Source organism: Myotis brandtii, unplaced genomic scaffold (genome assembly GCF_000412655.1).
Source record: "Myotis brandtii unplaced genomic scaffold, ASM41265v1 scaffold145, whole genome shotgun sequence".
In the NCBI taxonomy this organism is placed as follows: Eukaryota; Metazoa; Chordata; class Mammalia; order Chiroptera; family Vespertilionidae; genus Myotis; species Myotis brandtii.
In genome coordinates, this window is record NW_005355204.1 from 273,897 (window position 1) to 294,512 (window position 20,616).

The window sequence follows — 20,616 nt, forward strand, 5'->3', positions numbered from 1 at the left end:
GGGCAGACACGATCTCAGCACTGGCCCCCATTTCCCCCCATCTCTCCCCATCTCTCCCAATCTCCCCCCATCTCCCCGAGGGCAGACACAGATCTCAGTGCTGGCCCCCATCTCCCGGAGGCAGGTAGATTCCACCCAGCATTGGTGCTCCCATCACTGTCCCCGCTGCCGCGGACATTTCTGTGCTGGTTGGGGGTCTGCCATTCTGGCTTAGCTGCCTCTTGTAACACATCAGCATCTGGCAGACATTTCCCTTTCAGTGTCTCTGGGTGTAGTGAACCCCTTTGGATTGGAGCAGCCAAAGCATCTAGAAGGATTCTGCAGCATCTTTTTCCTGCTGTGAAGGGCAAAGTGAGTAAAGGCTATGGTTTTGGTTTGATTTGGTTTGGATTAGATTTGACTCAAATTCTTTAATTCATGGAGCACTACATTTCACCTTCCTGGGTCGCAGCCCCTGGCCTGGAGGTTGAAATAGCGCATGGCTCGGTGCAAAAAGTCCCATACTGGGGCGTCTGCTCGACATGGTTCCTACCAGCGGTTGCCAACCGGTGGTCCGGGGACCACTGTGGTCCGTGAGGTCCGAAAGGTTGGCGACCGCTGGTTCCTACAATTCTGGCGTGTTTATTACACACCCACATGATTCTCTAAATAAGACAAATTTATCATTATATTTGCCACTTTAATATGTTATAAAGTCAACAGCACTGACTGAAGTTACAATTCTTGAATTAAATAGGTTTAAATCTTAAAGTAACTTTAATAAAGTTAGAAGGATAAAAGATACATGTAGTTCCACTCTAAAAGTTACTGGTATCAAAATGCACAAATATTACTGACAAGAATTCTCCAGAATAGATACAACCTAAAATTCTTTCCTCTAAGAACATGCTCTAAATGTTATGAACACTCTTGGGTTGAAGATTTAAATTCATTATTTGTAATTAAAGAAAGTAGATATATGTCTTCCTATTTCTCAATATTTTATACTTAAAGTAACCTTTCACTTTATACCTAGCCTTGAATTAGGATTCTGAAATACAGTTAGCTATCCATAACCTGAACTTGGTGGCAGATTTTCAACATTAAAAATTACTTTGTAAAAGTGTGTAGGGTGAAAATCACCCAAGTAAAATAAAAATAAAACTTACACAAACTGTCATTTTTCATCATATCATTACTCTTTTCTTTGTTGGTTCTTCATTTAAAGCCAAAAATAACCAGTAATTAGAAATTAAACTTTAAAATTTGTGCTGTGCTCACTTAGTCATCAGCTGACGATGAACGCCTTCCCACATGCCAGCAGAGTCCCAGGTGCCACCCAGAGCCGGTCACAGCCTCAGTGCCACAGGGACACATGCGTCTACCCCCGAGTCCGCAGGAGGGAATGAGACGCGGTGTGACTCGCCGGACAACATGAAGCTTTGCCACCTCAGCAGCCAGGGTCGCGGTGCTGCCACACAAGGACAGGGAAGTGGGCACAGTGTGGTGGCCAGGGTCTCGGAACTGAACCAGCCCTGCTCAATTTTAGGGGATCAGCCGGGGAATCATGGGAATGTGACCAAAAGCCACCAGTCTCGCAGCCCTTCCTCCCAAAGGCCCTTTCACTCTGAGTCCTGCCACGTGCACAGCAGAGGCCTGAGACGCTGCACCAGACCCTGTCTTCTCTGAGCTACATGCCAGGTTCCCCGTCTTAGTGCGCTGCGTACGTACCGGCGAGCCGTCTCTGCAGCGCCTCCTCCTCGAGGGCAACAATGTACATCTGCTCGTCCAGGTCCTCCAGAATCTAAAGGGAAGACCAGGCTGTTGAATGGGGCAATGTCACAAAACCACGTTGATGAGAATAGCGGCTGTTGGGCCTGGGATTCAGATTACCATTCAATGACTAGGAATCTATACTAACAAAAGGGTAATATGCTAATTAGACTGGATAGACCGGAAGTCTTCCAGACAAAGCTACAGTGGCGGGGGCCGAGGCAGAGCAATTAGGGGCGATCAGGCCGGCAGGGGAGAGCGGTTAGGGGCAATCAGGCTGGCAGGGGAGAGCGGTTAAGGGTGATCAGGCAGGCAGGCAGAGGGGTTAGGGGTAATCAGGTAGGCAGACAGGTGAGCGGTTAGGAGCCAGCGGTCCCGGATTGCGAGAGGGATGTCCAGATTGCGGGATCGGGACTAAACCAGCAGTCGGACATGCCCCGAAGGGTCCTGGATTGAAGAGGGTGCAGGCTGGGCTGAGGGACCCCCCCCCTCCCATGCACGAATTCCATGCACTGGGCCTCTAGTCTAAAATAAAAATGCTCAAACTACTTGATTTACAAATTAAGTAAAAATATTTCAGTGTATAACTACATACATCAAAAGCTGATAATCACAAAATCTACATATATTTAATTGGGTATTTTTTAAGTTTAAAGGATGAAACCACTCTGCAGTTCTCACTGGCAGACAAAGTGCAGACTCTAAACGTCGCAGGCTCCCTGCAGTGGGCTCCCCATGCCGGCCAGTGTGTAGAGCAGAAGGCAGGCCACCCACCCAACACTGGCTCCTCATCTCTACTTCTCACATCATGTTCAGAACCAGAAATCCATAAACTGACCCACTACCAGGCAATGCTTTCTATCGACATCTCTACACTAGAAATTTCCCGCAAATGTTCCTCACGGTGTTGCTGAGACCACCCTTTAGACAGGAGCCTGGAGAAACTAGGCTGACGAACGCACCCTCACTGTCACGCCATCCAACACAAATAAGGAACAACAAAACCACGGTCAATAGCCAGTCATGTGGGTGTGATCCTCACTGTCTCCAAAACGATCCCCCTGAACGTCCCGTCACAGCTGTGCTAACAGGGCTGTGCTCGGGGGACCTGGAGGACGCCAGAGCGGCACCATGTTCTGTGCGATTAACTCCCGGCCACTCTCCCAGCTACGCCGTGACTGTGAGGAGCAGGGACAGAACAGGATGGAGGCCGCCAGGTGCCAAGTCTGCAGAATTCACATCAGACTGATGGCAACCCAACAGTTCCCAGGATCTGAACAAGTACTGACAGCCTCTCTCCTCTGGCCTGAACTAATAACAAAAGAAGCATGCATAGCAATGAGTACCAATAACTACAGAAGAGGAGCATCCTGGACCAGGCGGGACGGGAAGACAGGGCTCTCTGAGGACAATACTCGGGTCCCTCCCAGTTGGGAAAGGAGGGCTCCCCTAAAAGCCCCAAAGGAGGTGGGGCTGGGGGACCAGGCGGCTGAGGGACCCAGCAGGCTCCGAGTGTGTGGAGCGCAGGGACTGACCTTCCCACCTGGGACCTCCTGTCTGGACCACAGGTGACAGTTGATACTTTCCTAAGGTCTGACACGCACAAAGGACGTTCTCACACTGGCAACGGTCAGATACTGACTGACCCCACAGGTCTGCTGGTGGGAATGACGGCGGGAGCACCCGGGGGCGGGGGGTGGGGGGGAGCAGAAGTGGGGTGACAGTTGCTAAAGCTCCTGCGAGCATCAGAGCGTGCCTGCCTTTCTCCACGCGCACAGCTGCAGGCCCACTTCTGCCCACCCCTGTATTTGAGGAAAGAGTTTGCATGGACTGTGCCCTTGAGTCTACAATACCCTAAAAACATACTGCCACCACCCCGTCTTGGAATCGCCAAGGAACAAGGGTTTGGCGAAGAAGAATCATCTGCCTTTGGAGCCTGCGCCTTAACCACTCGGGTCAGACACAGGCCTGGACCTCCCGTGGCATGTGTTCCAGCACCCAGGAAAGATGTGATAAGCTCAAAACATGACTTAAACGTCACAACTGCAGTGAAAATACAGTTACAGAAGGACAGGGAAAGAAAGATCCCCAACCTCCGCTGAGGAGAAAGGTCTTGGCCAGTGCTGTTGGTGGTGGCAGTGCCTTCCCTGGTGGCTGAATGCACCAAAAGGAGGTGAGGCACCCAGCCAGAGGTGACACCGTGCCCACAGTGGGAGCAGGTACCCCGTGCTCGCGGCAGCGGGTGAGGATGCTGGAGCTCTGCGGACAGCGGCGCCCGGAGCCAGGCTCTGACCCAGCCCTGCTGTCCCCTCAGGCCTGTGACCTGGAGCAAGCATCCCACTCCCAGAGCTGCAGATGACTCAGCCAGCCAATGAGAAGCCACCCCCGAGCCTGCGCGTCTGCCACCAGAGGGGAGGGAGTGAATTACGTGTGCAAGGACACAGCAAAGATAATGAGTGTTTTCAGGATCCTCTTAATAATAGACAAATCTGGGGAAAATAAGCGTGGGAGGGGCTATGAAGAAGGTGTTGGTTTTGTGCGTGAGCTTGTTCTCACTGCCTTTCCTCACCAGGGTCAGACACAGAGGGAGAAGTGGCCACTCCGAGAGCAGAACGCAGCCCAAGACCACACTCAGGACGTCACACCTCTGCCAAAATTTAGGGCAGGAGGTGCTAGTGGAGAAAGAGGCCAAGATGCGTAAACAAACCAGAGAAAGGAAGAAAGTGAATGCACGCGGGGCCACCGCATCTGTCTCCAAGGGCGGTGGTTCTTGGGTGGACTGTGTGTACATCAAGCATGTCAAACTCGCGGCCCACAACGAATATTTTTGTGGCCCAGCCAATATAAAGGTATATAAGAAACGTTTTAATAAAAATTTTGTAACTTAATTTTTATAATATGTTATACATAATTATTAATAATGAACTACAACGTTCACTAATGACTAATTACTATAATCATGTTGCATTCATTTCCCTTACGCACCTTATGCACAGGTGCACCATTTCTCTCCACTAATACTAGCGGCGAATACTTTAGCAGGCTATGGCCACGTCATTAGTCTTGGACTGACTTGTTTGGTGTGCGCAACAGGAAATATTTCGCTTTCAGAGAACAAGAAAAATAGGTTTATTTGTGTTACGCTTATTAATTTGTGCAGTTATTCAGTGTCTGGTAAGTTAATGTTCAAAAAAAAATATTAATTTTCATTAAAATGTTCTATTATTTTATGTTAACGATTCCTCATGTCTCTATCGAAATAAACCTACGTTTCTATGAAAATTGAAGCTTTTGTTTTTTTGTGGCCCACATAAACTTAAACCTTGTTTATTTGGCCCGTGTAAGCCTTTGAGCTTGACATGCTTGGTGTACATGGTAACTGCTGTGTGCACATTTAGGAAGCAAGTAAGAAGTCCAATTTTAGTTTAAAGAAGATAGGAAGAGATTGACATTTATTAAAAAAGCCCAAGCCCTAGCCGACTTGGCTCAGTGGATAGAGCGTCAGCCTGCGGACTGAAGGGTCCCAGGTTCAATTCTGGCCAAGGGCACATGCCTGGGTTGCGAGCTCTATCCCCAGTAGGGGGCGTGCAGGAGGCAGCTGATCAATGGTTCTCTATCATCATTGATGTTTCCATCTCTCTCTCCTTCTCCCTTCCTTTCTGAAATCAATAAAGAAATATAAAAAATATTTAAAAAAAAAAAAAAAGCCCAAGCCCTGGCTAGCGTGCTCAGTGGTTAGAGCATGGCCTGCGCACCAAAGGGCCTCAGGTTCGATTCCTGGTCAAAGACATGCACCTGGGTTGCAGGTCAGATCCCTGCCCCAGTCAGGGATGCAGGAGGCAACCAATTGATGTGTCTCTCTCGCATCAATGTTTCTCTCTCTCTTCCCTCCACTCCCTCCCTTCTTCCTACTCTCCCTCCCATTCTCTCTAAAAACCAATGGAAAAAATATCCTCCGGTGAGGATTAAAAAAAACAAAAAACACTTTCAAAATTAAGCAAGCATTTACTAAAAGAATATCTATTACATTTCCTTATTTTCTCCCTAAGAAAAGCGAACCTATGACCATAAAAATGTAGTAACTACTACTAGTAAGACACAGACAGAGGGGAGTGAGAGCTGTAGAAGGAGCTCAGCTACTTTGGCTGAAAGCAGTGAGGCCGGTTCAGAGATGGCAGTGGGCAGCTGACCGCAGAGCCGGCCGGAGGAGGCCAGCAGGGCTGGGGGGGCCGGAGGCGCCGAGGGAGAGGCCCTGGGCACAGCGCCTGGAGCACAGCAGGGCCGCCGAGTCTACAGTTAAAGTCACTTGGGGCAGGGAGTGCAGGAGGGTGGCGGCTACAGGTACACTCAGTGCGGAGACTGTGGAAGGTGCTGTAGCATGTTGATAGTTTACAGTTTGTAGGCAGTGAGGATCCATGAGAGTGATTTGAGTGACAAATGTCCTAGATACAGCTAAGAACTGCTTTCATATTATGAAATATTTGACAAAATACCTAGAGGCCAAAGAAACTTAGGGACAGATTGTTAGAGTTAGTACTAATTGAAAATGAATATACAGTACTTCTGAGATTAAAGGGACAAGATCTAATATGCAGCAAATTTTCAGAAACATAACTGCTTTGTAAATCAAAGAGCCCATGTAAAGATTTTGAAACATAACAGTTATTATTTGATCTAAGGTAACGAACACTTACAATACCTGTATTAGTAAACCTTGTCTTAAAACTTCTACAGAATTTTTACCTGAGTGCCTATAGTTAGTATTTTAAAAGCAAAAACAAATGTGGTTTCCAAAAATGAAAAGGATTAAAACAACCACAATTTGGATCATAAACCCACAGAAATAGTCTTCTGCTGTGTCTGAGTGCGTTCACAACCAAAGGCTGGGGATGCAACACGGTTCCCACTACTCACCGCGGGCTTCACCAGCAGCTGGCCCATGACGGCGAACATGCGAGACAGGCCGACCGGGGTGCACACTGCGGGGAGAGGCAGAGAACGCTTACTGCGAGCACACAGACCGCCAGCCTGCACACCGCGCTAAGTCAGACTGGCTCTCAGAAAGTTCTGTCTCCGCTTCAGACTCTCGGTGTCTGTCGGAGGCTCCTCAGCATGGTCAAGAGGGCTGGCGAGTCACTTCCTGTACTTGACGAGGGACAGGTGATGGCTAAAGACTGAGGACACGCGAGCCTCTAGCACAGTGGTTCTCAACCTTCCTAATGCCGTGACCCTTTAATACAGTTCCTCATATTGTGACCCAACCATAAAATTATTTTCGTTGCTACTTCATAACTGTAATTTTGCTACTGTTATGAATCGTAATGTAAATATCTGATATGCAGGATGTATTTAGGCGACCCCTGTGAAAGGGTCGTTCGACCCCCAAAGGGGTCGCGACCCACAGGTTGAGAACTGCTGCTCTAGCAGCTGAATGATAAGCATTTTCACTTACAAGAAGCTAAAGAAAACCAACTAAAGAACAGACTGATTTCAAGCACTAATGAAACTGAGAAGCAGACAAGAATATCTAAAAGTGACAACTATCATCTTAAATCCTTATAACAACACTTATCTGTTTATAATATCCCTGAGACATGTGGTGACGTCTTAAGTAAAACTAAGCAAGTTTAAAATAAAGACCGTAATTGATCACACACAATTCTATCATTACCATTCAAAAGTAGAGTCTAGTGTCAGAATAGTTAAGGGTATGGGGGCCATGTGCGTGCACGTGAATATGTGCATGTCTGTGTGCATATGTGTGTCTGTGTGCATATCTGTGGATGTGTCTGTGTGTGCAGGGTTTGTGTATGTGCACGCGTATGTCTATGTCTATATGCGTGTATATGTGCATGTCTGTGCGTGTGTGCCTGTGTGTCTATGTGTGCATGTGCCTGTGTGTGCGAATGCCAGCATGTGCACGTGTCTGTGTGCATACCTGTGTGTGCGCCTGTGTCTGTGTGTGTGTGTATGTCCCTGAATGTGTGTCTGTGCCTGTGCACATGTGTATCTATGTCTGTGTTTGGGGGGGGGGTGTCTCTGCATGTGAGCATGTGTGCAACCATGTGTGTATCTCCCCCTCCACCCACCCTTTACCCCAACCCTGTGAAAGAAGTTTTTCTTAGAGAACAACACAAGTGTCTTATTATTTCAAAGTTTCAGTTTATCAAAATTTGCCTTGAACATAAAAAAAGTTAAGGGCCACCCGGCCAGCGTAGCTCACTGGTTGCAGGTCAACCTATGAACCAGGAGGTCACGGTTCGATTCCGGGTCAGAGCACATGCCTGGGTTGTGGGCTCAATCCCCGGTGTGGAGCATGCAGGAGGCAGCCGATCAATGGTTCTCTCTCATCATTGATGTTTCTATCTCTCTCTCCCTCTCTGAAATCAATAAAAATATAAAAAATAAAGTTAAGGGCCAACTTTTTCAAACTCTCCAAGCTGTAAGGAATGTCATCGGAGAAATTCCCATAATTCTCTAGAACACAGAAGAACTCTCTTTTCCGATCAATATTAAGTCAGAAAAATACTTACAGAGAAGCAGCAAACATCCCATGAGTGATACACAAGAGTACAAATAGGGCAGGTAGAACTCCCAGAGATCTGTGAAAAAAGTCCATGTTTTTTAGTAAATCCAAAACACTGTACATTGAGATAGAGGCTGACTATGAATTAATGTACAGTAAACATCATAATTGCCTATTTGGGCCTAAACCATATAATTTCTAAACAGCACAACAAAAAGACCTAAAATAACCCCTTTGCAACACTTGTCTAGAAGGAGAAAAAAAGCCTCCGTGGAATTTTAAGAACAGAAACCAATTAAAAGATACTCTGCACACAGGTAACACCTGAGCAGTCATTGCTTTCCTAAATGTCTCTAAAGGTTTCTTACTTCTGTAAACGAACAAGGGCTCACTACACGAAGAACTATTTCAATGCTTTAAAAGTGAGTGGTGAGCAGGGCTCCATGGGAGAAACTGGTTCAAGCCGCAAGCGCACCATACAGAGACTCCCTGCTCGCCGCGTCCTTGTCCACGAGCGCGGAGGCCACCCACACCATCCCCAGGACCAGCAGCGCCAGGAGCAGGAGCATGACCAGCGTCTCCAAGATTCGGGCTCGGAGTCCCTGAAAAGTAAGTAGAGGCATGATTTTAATATTGTATTACATCTCATGAACAAGTAGGTTTCTAGCCATAGATAGAAAGCATAAAATTTCTTGGGAAGGGGCGGAAATTTATTATTTATCAGCAGGAAAAAAACGTGAAGTGCTTACAGTTTGTAATGTTGAGACTGATTTTTCCAAAATTATGTAAAATAGCATTAGCTTTGAGGAAAGTACAAAAAAATATTATTGATCCAAAACATTTTGCAGAATCATCCTAAACAATTAATTACTTTCCTCACACACCAAGGAAGCAGATTACCCAGTCTTTACCTGTGATCCTAATCAAGGGAACAGGCCCATCCAGGCGCTGGGCCAGCGGACCTCTCGCAGCTCCTGGCCTCCAGCGCCCTCTAGTGAGCAGCGGAGGACTAGCCCGGCAGGAGAGACCAGAGATGGTCGGTTTATACCAGGGATACAGATAGAGCATCCCCTTCCCATTAGAGCCTTCTCCCTACTCCATGAGGCTGGGACCTAACAGTCATTATGCACCATTTGTTTTCAATATAAACAATACTGGCCTCAAAGCCAAACTAGAGACCATATTTTTAAATTGAAACCCACTAGACAAGGCAAAACAAAAAGTTAATGCGGAGGAGAGGGGAGGAGTGAGGTGAAAAACCCTAAATCACCTTCTTGGATTCTTATTACCCGAGTTACTAAAAACTTCCTTATGCTCCTGAAAAGTCACCAAATGACTGATCTGAAGCTGAACTTAAAGATGCATATTGATACTGTAATGCGCTCATCTACACCTACCATGACAAACAAAATTATAAGTACATCCATGTTTCTTAATAAACCATGTAACCTTCCCTTCCACATCGAAAAGAACTTAAAGATACGAGTTACAAATAAAGAACCTACACGCCCACTTAGCCCGATTCTGCCCTAAACATTATTTTCCATTTTCTGGTTTAAAGGAACAGGTTGCCCTTAGACTGTGGCACCTGTTCCTCATGTGTGACAGGGGACAGGGCGTGTCCTGAGACCGGGAGAGTGGCATTCCTCGGCCTCGATGAAGACTCGGAGTGGCATGGCCTTTCCCCTGGCCCAGGCCCATGCAGTGCCCGGGCAGGACAGGCGCCTGTTCCGGTGTAAGCGTAGGTTCCGCCGGGCCCAGCACTGCTGTGCTGGGCCAGAGTGAGCTTGTCTTCCATGAGACAGTGGCTGTTTCCACAGGGAGATGAGGTAGGAATGGTCACAGAACACACTCCCAGTTCACAGGAGAGCCTCACAGCTCTGAACCTTGCCCTGGCACGGCACTCTGGCACCAAAGCACACCACTTTTTAATAGTGATTTCTTTCTCCTTCTTCCTCTCTTTCTAGGCAATAATGTGTTTTTCTAAGCAAGAATTTTCTGTTACCCATTAAATACTGTATGGAAAGCCTCTGAGTGAGACAGATAAAAAGAGTGGGCGCTCTGTGTGTGCCCCACGCTAGCCGCCCGCAACAAGCCAGAAGTGCCAGGGCTCCCACAACATGGAACACGTGTGTCATAAGCACTGTGACATATGAGCAAAGTCACACAGCAGTGTTGACAGATAGAAACGGAGCAATAGTACTCCGGGAACTATCTGAGACCCGCTGCCCAAACAAAACTGTTTTAATAATATATTATATATGTGTGTGCGTGTGTGTATAAAAAGAGGTAATATGCAAATTAGCTGTGATCCTGTAACAGTCATGACTGGTCAGGAGGAGGCTACCTGCACAGGTGAGGCCCGGAGCGGAGACGGAGACAGGGGGGCCTGCCCAAGCCAGGCCAGGAGAGGGGAGGGGAGGGGAGCGGATAAATCACCTTCTTGGATTCTTATTACCCAAGTTACTAAGAATACTGTGAGTGGCGTACCGGGAGCTTAGCCAATGAGCGGTCAGAAAAGGTGTCTCCTCTGCAGCTCATGCGCACTGACCACCAGGAGGCAGATGCTCAACGTACAGGCATGGATACATGGAACAGACTGATAAATCTCAGAGGGGAGGGGGGAGGGCAGGAAAAGATTAACCAAAGATCTTAGAAGCCTGGTGTACAGATTAGTGCACCAGTGGGGTCCGTTGGCCTGGCCTGCAGGGATCAGGCCAAAACCGGCTCTCTGACATCCCCCGAGGGCTCCCGGATTGTGAGAGGGTGCAGGCCAGGCCGAGGGACCCCACCGGTGCACAAATCCGTGCACCGGGCCTCTATTAGTTATTATATTAAACAATTATAATGATGTAACCACAAGTACAGCATAAAGGTTAAGATGATGATGATCCATGTAGGAAATGACTCGCCATTTCTTTTTTTTTTTTAAATAGATTTTATTGATTTTTTTACAGAGAGGAAGGGAGAGGGATAGAGAGTTAGAAACATCGATGAGAAAGAAACATCAATCAGCTGCCTCCTGCACACCTCCTACTGGGGATGTGCCCGCAACCAAAGTACATGCCCTTGACTGGAATCGAACCTGGGACCTTTAGTCTGCAGGCCAACACTATCCACTGAGCCAAACCGGTTAGGGCTCCTCTGGCATTTCTTAGCGGTGAAGCTTGTTTTCCTGTGCGCTGTCAGGGGAGGCTCCAGGGTCCCCCCTGTGAAGCCTCGGAAGACAGCCAGGAGTCTCTGAAGCAGGGCAGGGCTTTACTGTCTAGAATGACAATGGCGATGTCACCTACAGAGCAAAGGGTGGAGGGTTTGCTTGCAGCCATTTTGAATGGTATGGTTCCCTAAGCTCGGGCTCCTGGGTGGGACGGGCCCACTGTGGGAGCAGCCCCAGCCATGTGGCCTCTGGGCTGGGGTCAGGACACTGACAGGAGCCAGCAGCTCCCGTGCCTGAGGCCTGACTGCAAGGTCCTCTGTCTCTGACCCAGGAGCCATCACAATAGCACCTGACTGGCCAGTAGTCTGGGAGCCCCTGCAGTCGGGACAGCTGGGTGACAAGGGGGGGAAGCGAACAAGGTGCTCTGGAGAGCGCACAGGGCCACGCGGGGTGGATTATGGCCATGAGAAACTCCAGGATCTGGCAGTGAACTCTCAAGCAGGCGGGAGAAGGGTCCCTGGCAACCACTGACCCAGACCGGGAGCTGAGCTATGAAGGGACTGAGACAACCCATGGGCAGCTTGGGGCAGCTCCTCTCCGGGCAGGAGCAGGAAGGGGTACCCTGGGCACAGGAGACCAGCAGGCCCTGCGAGGTCAGCCAGAAGGGACTGTCCCGTCGCTCCAACTACAGCCATGGGGAACTATGTTTCTTGTATACTTGGTGCTCTTCTGTATTTTCTAGAGTGGATGGATATGACATAAGTAATATGAGAATAAACTATTATTTTTAATTTCCTATTTTTTTCTTAAAAGAATTAACCTTTTAAGCATCCTCAGTCCGCTTACGAGGCAGACAGTGAGTGGGGGGCCAGCCCCCCAGCTCTAGCCACAGACGGCAAGGGTGCAAATCCTGGTTCCATAGCTGACCACCTACCACTTCGGGCAATTCCTAAACCTTGTTTGCCTCAGTTTCCCCTTTGTCAATGGGTTTATTAGTAATGCCCCTGCCTGGTCGGTGTTTCAGGATCAAGTGAGTTAATATATGTGACATGGTGCCGAGAAGGCTCCGGCCCGGTTGAGCCGCCCTGCCTCGGTCACTGGTTTGGCCTTGGGAGCTCACGGTCACTTGTGCTTCTGAGTTACATGTGTACCACCTTCTAAGGTCAGCTTACGCCCACGTCCCATCTTCGTCACTACCATGTACAGACCTATAGGAAGCAATCCCATCTTTCTTAGGATCTGACCACCTCCCCAGTTATCCCAAGAGACACACAGCTCATTCTACGGTCAACCGCACACGTGCACTGCCCCCCACATTTCTCTCTCTCTGACCCACTAACCCACTCCCAGGCCCCCCAGCCCTCCACCAGCCTGTTTCACCTGCCTGGACCCTATGGTGAACCTGTCTACCTTAATAGTCCAGCATCAACCACACTCTAGTACTCCCATCCCCTTGGCTTCCTCCAGCCCCACTTCAGTCCATGAATGGCTCCCTCCTGACTTCTCAACCTGTTAAAGAAACGACAGTCATGAGAAATGTTTGCTACCACATTCCCACGTGGGCCCCATGTTACCTGGCAATCTTTCCATGGATCTCTGGCTGACTCACAACTCCCTCATGATTTTTTAATATAACAGTTTATTGATTTTTAGAGAGAGGAATGGTGAGTTTGGTTTTAGAATTAAGTTGAAGGTACCTGTGAGACCTCTAAGAGGTATATGCATATTGGCCTCAATCACCCAGGGGAGCAAGAGGAAGAGAGAGAAAAACATCGATGTGAGAGTGTAATATTGATCACTGTCTCCTGCACACCCCCTACTGGGGATCAAGCCCGAAACTAGAGCATGTGCCCTGATCAGGAATTGAATTGTCAACCTTTTGGTGCACAGGACGATGCTCAACCAACTGTACCACATCAGCCAGGGCTACTCCCTCATGATTTTTAAATGTTCTCCATCCTCCAGGGTCCTAATCTCACCCCCTACTAACTTTCTTACAGCTGCAGCTGCCCATGCTTCTGCCTCACTGAGACAGCGCTGGGCCGCCTGCACGTCCCCTCAGCGTCCTCCCCCGACACTCAGTTTCTCCATGTCCATCATTATTTCCTTCGCTGGCTAAGGTCCTCTCCCAGGGCTCAGCCTTAGACATTCATGCTTGCATACGCTGGACCAGCACCTCTCAAACTCCAGCAGCACCAGAATTCCCCGGGGCTCGCCAGCGCCTGCAGACCAGCCCAGGTGGCACTGTGCCCTCCCGATGAGGGTGCTCCCTGCAGACTGCTCTGCTCCTCCCCTGGGTGATCTTGTCCCCTCACTTGGCCAAGGACTCTAGCATTTATGTCTTTAGTCCAAATCTTACCATTGAGGCCAAGATGCATAATCCCAGCCTCACAGGACCCTCCAACTGAATTCTAAGCCAAACTCCCCGTTCCTCCTGGAAACCTGTCCCCCTCATGCACAGGCCTCACTAGGTGCGCCCTTATCCAGCTGCTGTTTCTGCAAGAAGCTCTGGGCCCATCCCTGCAGGCCTTCCTGCTGCGGCTACCCATGCACACACCTGTTCCTTCCAGTCCTACTGCGCACCGTCCGTCTCAGAGCAAATGTGATCTTTTCAAAACGCAAATCGGGTCGTGTCACTCTCAATCTCAACTGGGAAACAGAGGCATGAACGCAAGGACACAGAGGAAATATCCAGTCTCGTGAGCGCCACCCCCACCAGCGAGGTGCCACACATTTACCATTTACAGTCACCTCGCTCCTCCTGCCACTGGTGGGGGGAGGGAGGGATGCAATTCCACAGCAGAGAGTCCGCTGCGCAGTGGCTTCCCTGGGCCAAGGGAGACCCCAGGCAGCGGCTGCTGCCTGAGTGCTCAGACCGTGGCCCCTGTGGCGGAAGAGCTGAATTTTAACTTCATTTCATTTTAAGTATTTTAAGTTCATACAGTCCCACCTGGGTGATGGCTACCATGCTGGTCGGAGCAGACTGTAAAAAGCCTGCTCCTAACAAAATCTGATGCAAGCGCTCTGTGTTCTCAGGCACTTTCTGGTCATTTTTCTACATTTAACCTTGATTTTAAATCCTTTGAAAAGCAGTTTAGTTACAGTTACCTCCTTATTCAACAAGTTATAGCTCTATATAGGGTTTTAAGTAGAATTTATGTCAAAAAAAGGAAATCTATTAAATTCAGAAACTTCCCACTTCTATTTTTAAAAAGAGTATATTCTCTTCTTTAGAAAAATAGATAGTATTTAAAATGCAACCTAAATATAACCCTACCTGAAAGTGATATTAGGATTAAACAGGCACATATTTGTTCACATATACTTACAAAGTCCTCCACCAAAAAAAAACTTGTGTGTGTTTTAAAAATTATATGTGAACAACAGTCTTTCTAAAAAGATACAAGCTATATAACTCCAGGAGGATGCTTTTCCGTTATAGATGTATTAGTAATACCAAGAAGAAATGTCTAAAATATATATTCACATGCTTAAGTGGTCAAATAAGAAATATTTAACAAACGAAAAATTTTAACAAACAAAAAACCCTCTGCAGGCATATCATAAACTCTTCAAAAATTTACTTCAAATTTATTAATATTCCTTTTGAAAGATAGTGAATAACTCACAAAAGGAAACCTGTCCATTTCAGCTATCAACCTCCATTTTAAAAGAGTAAATGAGCAAACACATTCATAGGAAAGGCTGCCACAGAGCAGGTGTCCACGTTACTGAATGTGAGTGCCGTTCATGAAATATTGAAGATAATCGATGTAGTAAGAAATAACTGTCATTCTGACTTAATCCACTAGGAGGCTAGGACAATTATGTTTCTCTCTTGCTAGTTTTATTCCCTTTGTGATTAAATGAGACAAAATCAGCTCAACTTGAAATCAACCAAGTGTCACAAGTATGAGCTATAGCTAAACTAGTAGAAAACATAAACTTGTTCATTAAATGCAATGTGCAGATTTTTACCTTCAACCACTTCAGGACATAGAAAAAGGGTGATGGGACCACAAATAACCAGAAGCTCCATTTGTTAATTCAGCCTGGCTCATCCAGGTACCCAAAACACATCAACTGTTACCTATACTTTTCTTGAGATCATAAAAATATCACAAAGCCTACATGGGCTTTGCAATGTGTAGTGTTGAGGTTTTTAAATTTTTGTGTGTGAGTCTGTCTGCAAAGTAATGAAAAGCATTGTAAGAGCTTTTATCGCCACCATTAATCACCAGCAAGACAGCATATAAGCAAAAAATATGCCCACTGCTCATCTTTCCATTAGGAGTCCGAATCGGGAGCAAGGAGGCCCCAAGGGGAAGGTTCCCATAAACTCCCTCTGACATACGCTGAGCTCAGAGGGCCAGATGTCAGAGGACCTTCCTGAGACATCCTGCCAACGCCAAGTGCCAAAACACTGTCGAGAAGGAGGAGGCTTCCACTGTTCATCTGAAAAGCAAGGCGTCTGCTGAACAGCTCAGAGCCCTCAGCACGGGGACTTACCGCCACCAGTGCACCGCGACACACCACTGTGAAGGCTTCGACTGTCACCTCGCGCCAGGATGCCATGAACTTCGTGACATTTTTATCCCCAGTATGAACACCTACTCTAATCCCTCCCCAAAACCATAAATCTAACTTATTGTAATTAAACTCCATCCCTTTTATTAAGATCGTAGGGTTACAAGCACTCAGTATATTAGTAAAGAGTACCATCGAAACAAAGTACTTTCTGTCAATGAAATACCATAGAGTGTTTAAGAAAAGTGAGCTATATAATTAAGTACAATAGTCTCATACCAGTATTATTTTGGAAATTACAATACCTCAACACTAACAGCTCAAATTAGATTTAAAAAGCTAGTAACTAAATACACATAGACTCGTAAATCTCTTTTTAGATTTAAAAAGTGCTGAATGTGCAAGGTTAAAACACTAAAATGGTTATAATTGCTTCTTGAAATCTTTGTGCTGGTCAACCATACATTTAATTGCTCTGTACCAAACATCAATAAAGTAAAAAGCACAATGTACTTACAAAAGCACTAACAATAAGCTGATATGTTTCTATGGTGATGAACATGTAAACAAAACTTGGCCTGGACATCCTGACCTCTGGGATGGCATGTAAACACCACTTTATATACTATGTCTCCACCCATCAGGAAAGCCTGGGAACATTTCTGCACTCACAGGACATTTAAAATAAGTATCGAGCCATTGTTTTCAGCTAACAAAAAGGGTCTCTTAGTAACATGAGGATCGGGTTTGCTCAGCATGACACGCAGACCGCACCAAACACGCATGCCGCCGGCGGGAAGATGGATAGAAGCTCTATGAAGGACAGGAAATAAAGGCAGATGGGAATCCTCTTTACTGAGAAGGAACTTCACACACACAGCCATGAGAGTCCAGCATGGCCCTCTTTGCTCTCAAAGTCATTGTAAGAGCAGGACACCCAGAGTTTTGGTCACAAGCAAAAAGAAACAGCTTTATAGAAAGCTTTGTGAAATTCTATAGGGAAATGTTTTTTAATATCAATATTTCCTGCAGCTATTATATACTTAATGTAGTCTATACAAGATAGGGAAAATTTAATCTATGAAGCGCTTAAGTTCTTAAAACTTGACAGAAAGAAAGTACTTTAGGTGAAGTTAAAATAAAAACTCTAACATCACTAGTTCACTGAACTAAGATGTGCATTGTACTCAAATTCATGGGCAGAAGTTTCTCATGATATTAGCAAAACAAAAACCCACCAGACTGCAGGTAAATAATTAATGCGGCAAGTTTCCAACATGTAAATGAAAGAACTGAATTGTGAAAAGACTGCTGGGACTTTACATCAAAAATCTGAAACGTAATTCTAAATTTGGAAGAAAACCTCTCCGTATAGGGCCTCACACTGAGACGAGGTAATGGTCAGCCAGAGGGTCTTTCCTCTAGTTCTGTTCCAACAAGTCTCTAGTTATAAGCTTCATGGACAAGAGGACCTGGGACCACCGTGTGGAGAGCTGCCAGCTGCTTTTTATGTCACTGAATCTTCACCATCCCCTGAAAGGTATAAAATTGTATATTATATATATTTTGCCACAATAAAAAAGTATATCAGTAATGAACATAACAGTTTGAATTGGTGGTTACAATTGGGCAGGTTGGCCCGAGCCTCCAACCCCGACAGAAATACACAAAAGACAAAATGGCCTGGAAACAGGGAGGAGGGAAATGCTTAAAACATACTTAAGACAAACCTACCGTTTTAGTAAAGAAATCAAACAACATAAACAAAGGCTTCTTCTACTAGAACATTCTTTTCTGTAACAGCAAGATCATCCTGGGGTCAGAGGCTCAGTCCTACAAGGCACTTCCCATACAGAAGTGGCACAACCAGGCGCCAGCCCCGATAATTTGCAGCAGGAGGATCACAGGGTGGTACCATCACATTGCTACAGCCCAGTGTACAAGATGTGAAGGTGCAGGACAGAATCTAAAGCAATGCCACACGGCAATTTAGATAACAGTGTCATACTGCTTATGTGGCAAAGAGGGCATTTACACAAAAAGCACTAGGAATTGTAAAATACCACAGAAGAGTATGTGCCTTTGCGTGCGCGCGCGCACACACACACGACCCAACCCCTCCCATGCTCAATAACAGCTATTTGGGGTGCACACATGTGAGAGCATTTCATAGTTTTCTAATGAGAACCAGTCAATTGGCATTTCGGCTTTACCTATCAGCAGGTTTGAGTAATATGAGCCTATCACCAAGATATAAATCACCTTTTTTTTCTTTCTATTTTTAAATAATGAAAGTACATTGTGTAGCTTGTATGGCTGTAAAATACCTGAGGACATACCGCCCAACTTAAAGGAGCATCACCACCACCGCTATGGTACCCAGGTGGCCTCCCAACTGAAACCTTCACACCATCCTTGCCCAAAGGTAACCACCAATTCAAACTGTTATGTTCATTATTGATATACATTTTTATTGTGGCAAAATATATATAAAATTTACCATGTTAACCATGTTTAAGTGTATAGATAAGTGCCATTAAACACATTCATATTGTTGTGCAACCATCACCACCATCATCTCCAGAACTTTCTCAACTTCCCAAATTGAAACTCTGCACCCCTTAAACACTCACTCTCTTCCCTCTCCCCCGAGCCCTGGCCCCCACAGGCTACTCTCTGTCTCTATGAATTTGATTCCTCGAGGGACCTCACATAAGTGGAATCACTTTGTTTGTCTTATTGTATCTGACATTTCACTTACCATAATGTCCTTAAGATTCATCCATGTTGTAGCATGTGCTGTCCTTCCTTTTTTAGGCTTAGTAAGATTCTATGGTATGTGCAGACCACATTTTTTTATTTATAATGCATTGATGAATACTTGGTTGTTTCCATCTTTGGGCTATTGTTAATTACGCTGCCATGAAAATGGGTGTGTAAATATCTGTGAAGTCCTTGCTTTCAGTTTTTCTGGGCACATAACCAGAAGTGGAATTGCTGAATCACATGGTAATTCTATTCTTAATTTTTGAGCAACCTCCATTTTACATTCTTACCAACAGTGTATTTCTTGGCCCTGGCTGGGTAGCTCAGTTGGTTAGAGTGTCATCCAGATACATAAAGGTTATGGGTTCAATCCTCCAGTCAGGGCACATGCACAAAGCAACTAATGAAGGCATAAATAAGTGGAACAACCAATCAACCTTTCTCTCTTTCTCAAATCAATAAAAAAAATTGTTTTAGGAGTTCTGATTTCTCTACATCCTCACCAATATTTGTTGTTTCTGGTTGTTTTGTTTGTTTTCCTGACTGGTGGTGCCGAGGCCTTTTCATGTGCTTACTGGCCATGTGCATACCTTCTTTGAGAAGTGTTTATGCAAGTCCTTTGCTCCTCTTTTAATGTTGATAAGTCTCATCACTGTCATGTTCCTCACAGCTGCTCTGGCTGCCTTGGCTCTCTGCTCTTCCCTGAGAACCTGACTCCCTGCTGGTCCATTCCATAAGGTAACCTCTTGGAATTTTTATTAGAATTGCACTGATTCTAAAAAATAATTTGACAACTGATATGTTCATCATATAAAGAAATTCATAAAGATAGAAATATCTATCCATTTACTTAGGTCTTTCTTAACATCTTTCAATAAGATTTTTGGTTTCATATATTTCCATAAAGGTTTTACATATCATTTATTGGATTTATTTCAACACTAGAGGCCTGGTGCATGAATTTGGGCATGGGTGGGGTCCCTTGGCCTGGCCATTAATCAGGGCCAATCGAGGCCATCTCGCCCAGTCCCCAACGGGGCCGATCGGGCCGGCTGGCAAGGGTGGAGGGGAGAGGGGATGGGACAGACCACAGGAGGTTGGCCAGCCACGGGAGGTTAGCCAGCTGTGGGAGGTTGGCTGTAGGAGCACACTGCTCTGTCATGCACAGAGCAGGGCCGATCAGGGGGTTGAGGAGCTCCCCCCTGTCACTCACAGAGTAGGGCCGATAGGGGAGTTGGGGCACCGCCCCCTGTCACACACAGAGCAGGGCGGATCAGGGGGTTGGGGCGCTGCACCCTGTCACACTCAGGGCAGGGCCAATGGGGAGGTTATGGCTCTACCCTGTCACACACAGAGCAAGGCCCGTGGAGGGGGGTTGGGGCACCACCCTCTATCACCCACAGAGCAGGGCCGATCAGGGGGTTGAGGAGCTCCCCCCTGTCACTCACAGAGTAGGGCCGATAGGGGAGTTGGGGCACCACCCCCTGTCACACACAGAGCAGGGCAGATCAGGGGGTTGGGGCGCTGCACCCTGTCACACTCAGGGCAGGGCCAATGGGGAGGTTATGGCTCTACCCTGTCACACACAGAGCAAGGCCCGTGGAGGGGGGTTGGGGCGCCACCCTCTATCACCCACAGAGCAGGGCCGATCAGGGGGTTGGGGCGCCACCACTGTCACACTCGGGGCAGGGCCGATGGAGAGGTTATGGCTCTACCCTGTCACACACAGAGCAAGGCCCGTGGAGGGGGGTTGGGGCGCCACCCTCTATCACCCACAGAGCAGGGCCGATCAGGGGGTTGGTGTGCTGCACCCTGTCAAACACAAAGCCGCAGGGCAATCAGGGGATTGGGGAGCGCCCCCCTATCAGGCACAGAGCAGGGCAGATAG

General features: G+C 46.9%; 1 protein-coding gene across 1 annotated transcript in view; it reads right to left on the reverse strand.

Annotated features, from left to right (window-relative positions):
* LMBR1 (limb development membrane protein 1) overlaps positions 1–20,616 on the reverse strand; it is a gene marked incomplete at its 5' end in the record, with an annotated part of 119,555 nt that overhangs the window by 47,073 nt on the left and 51,866 nt on the right. The window contains 4 exons of the mRNA XM_014535564.1: positions 1,711–1,783; positions 6,667–6,731; positions 8,286–8,354; positions 8,754–8,880. Coding sequence (XP_014391050.1) covers positions 1,711–1,783; positions 6,667–6,731; positions 8,286–8,354; positions 8,754–8,880 — 334 coding nt within the window. The remainder of the gene's footprint in view (positions 1–1,710; positions 1,784–6,666; positions 6,732–8,285; positions 8,355–8,753; positions 8,881–20,616) is intronic.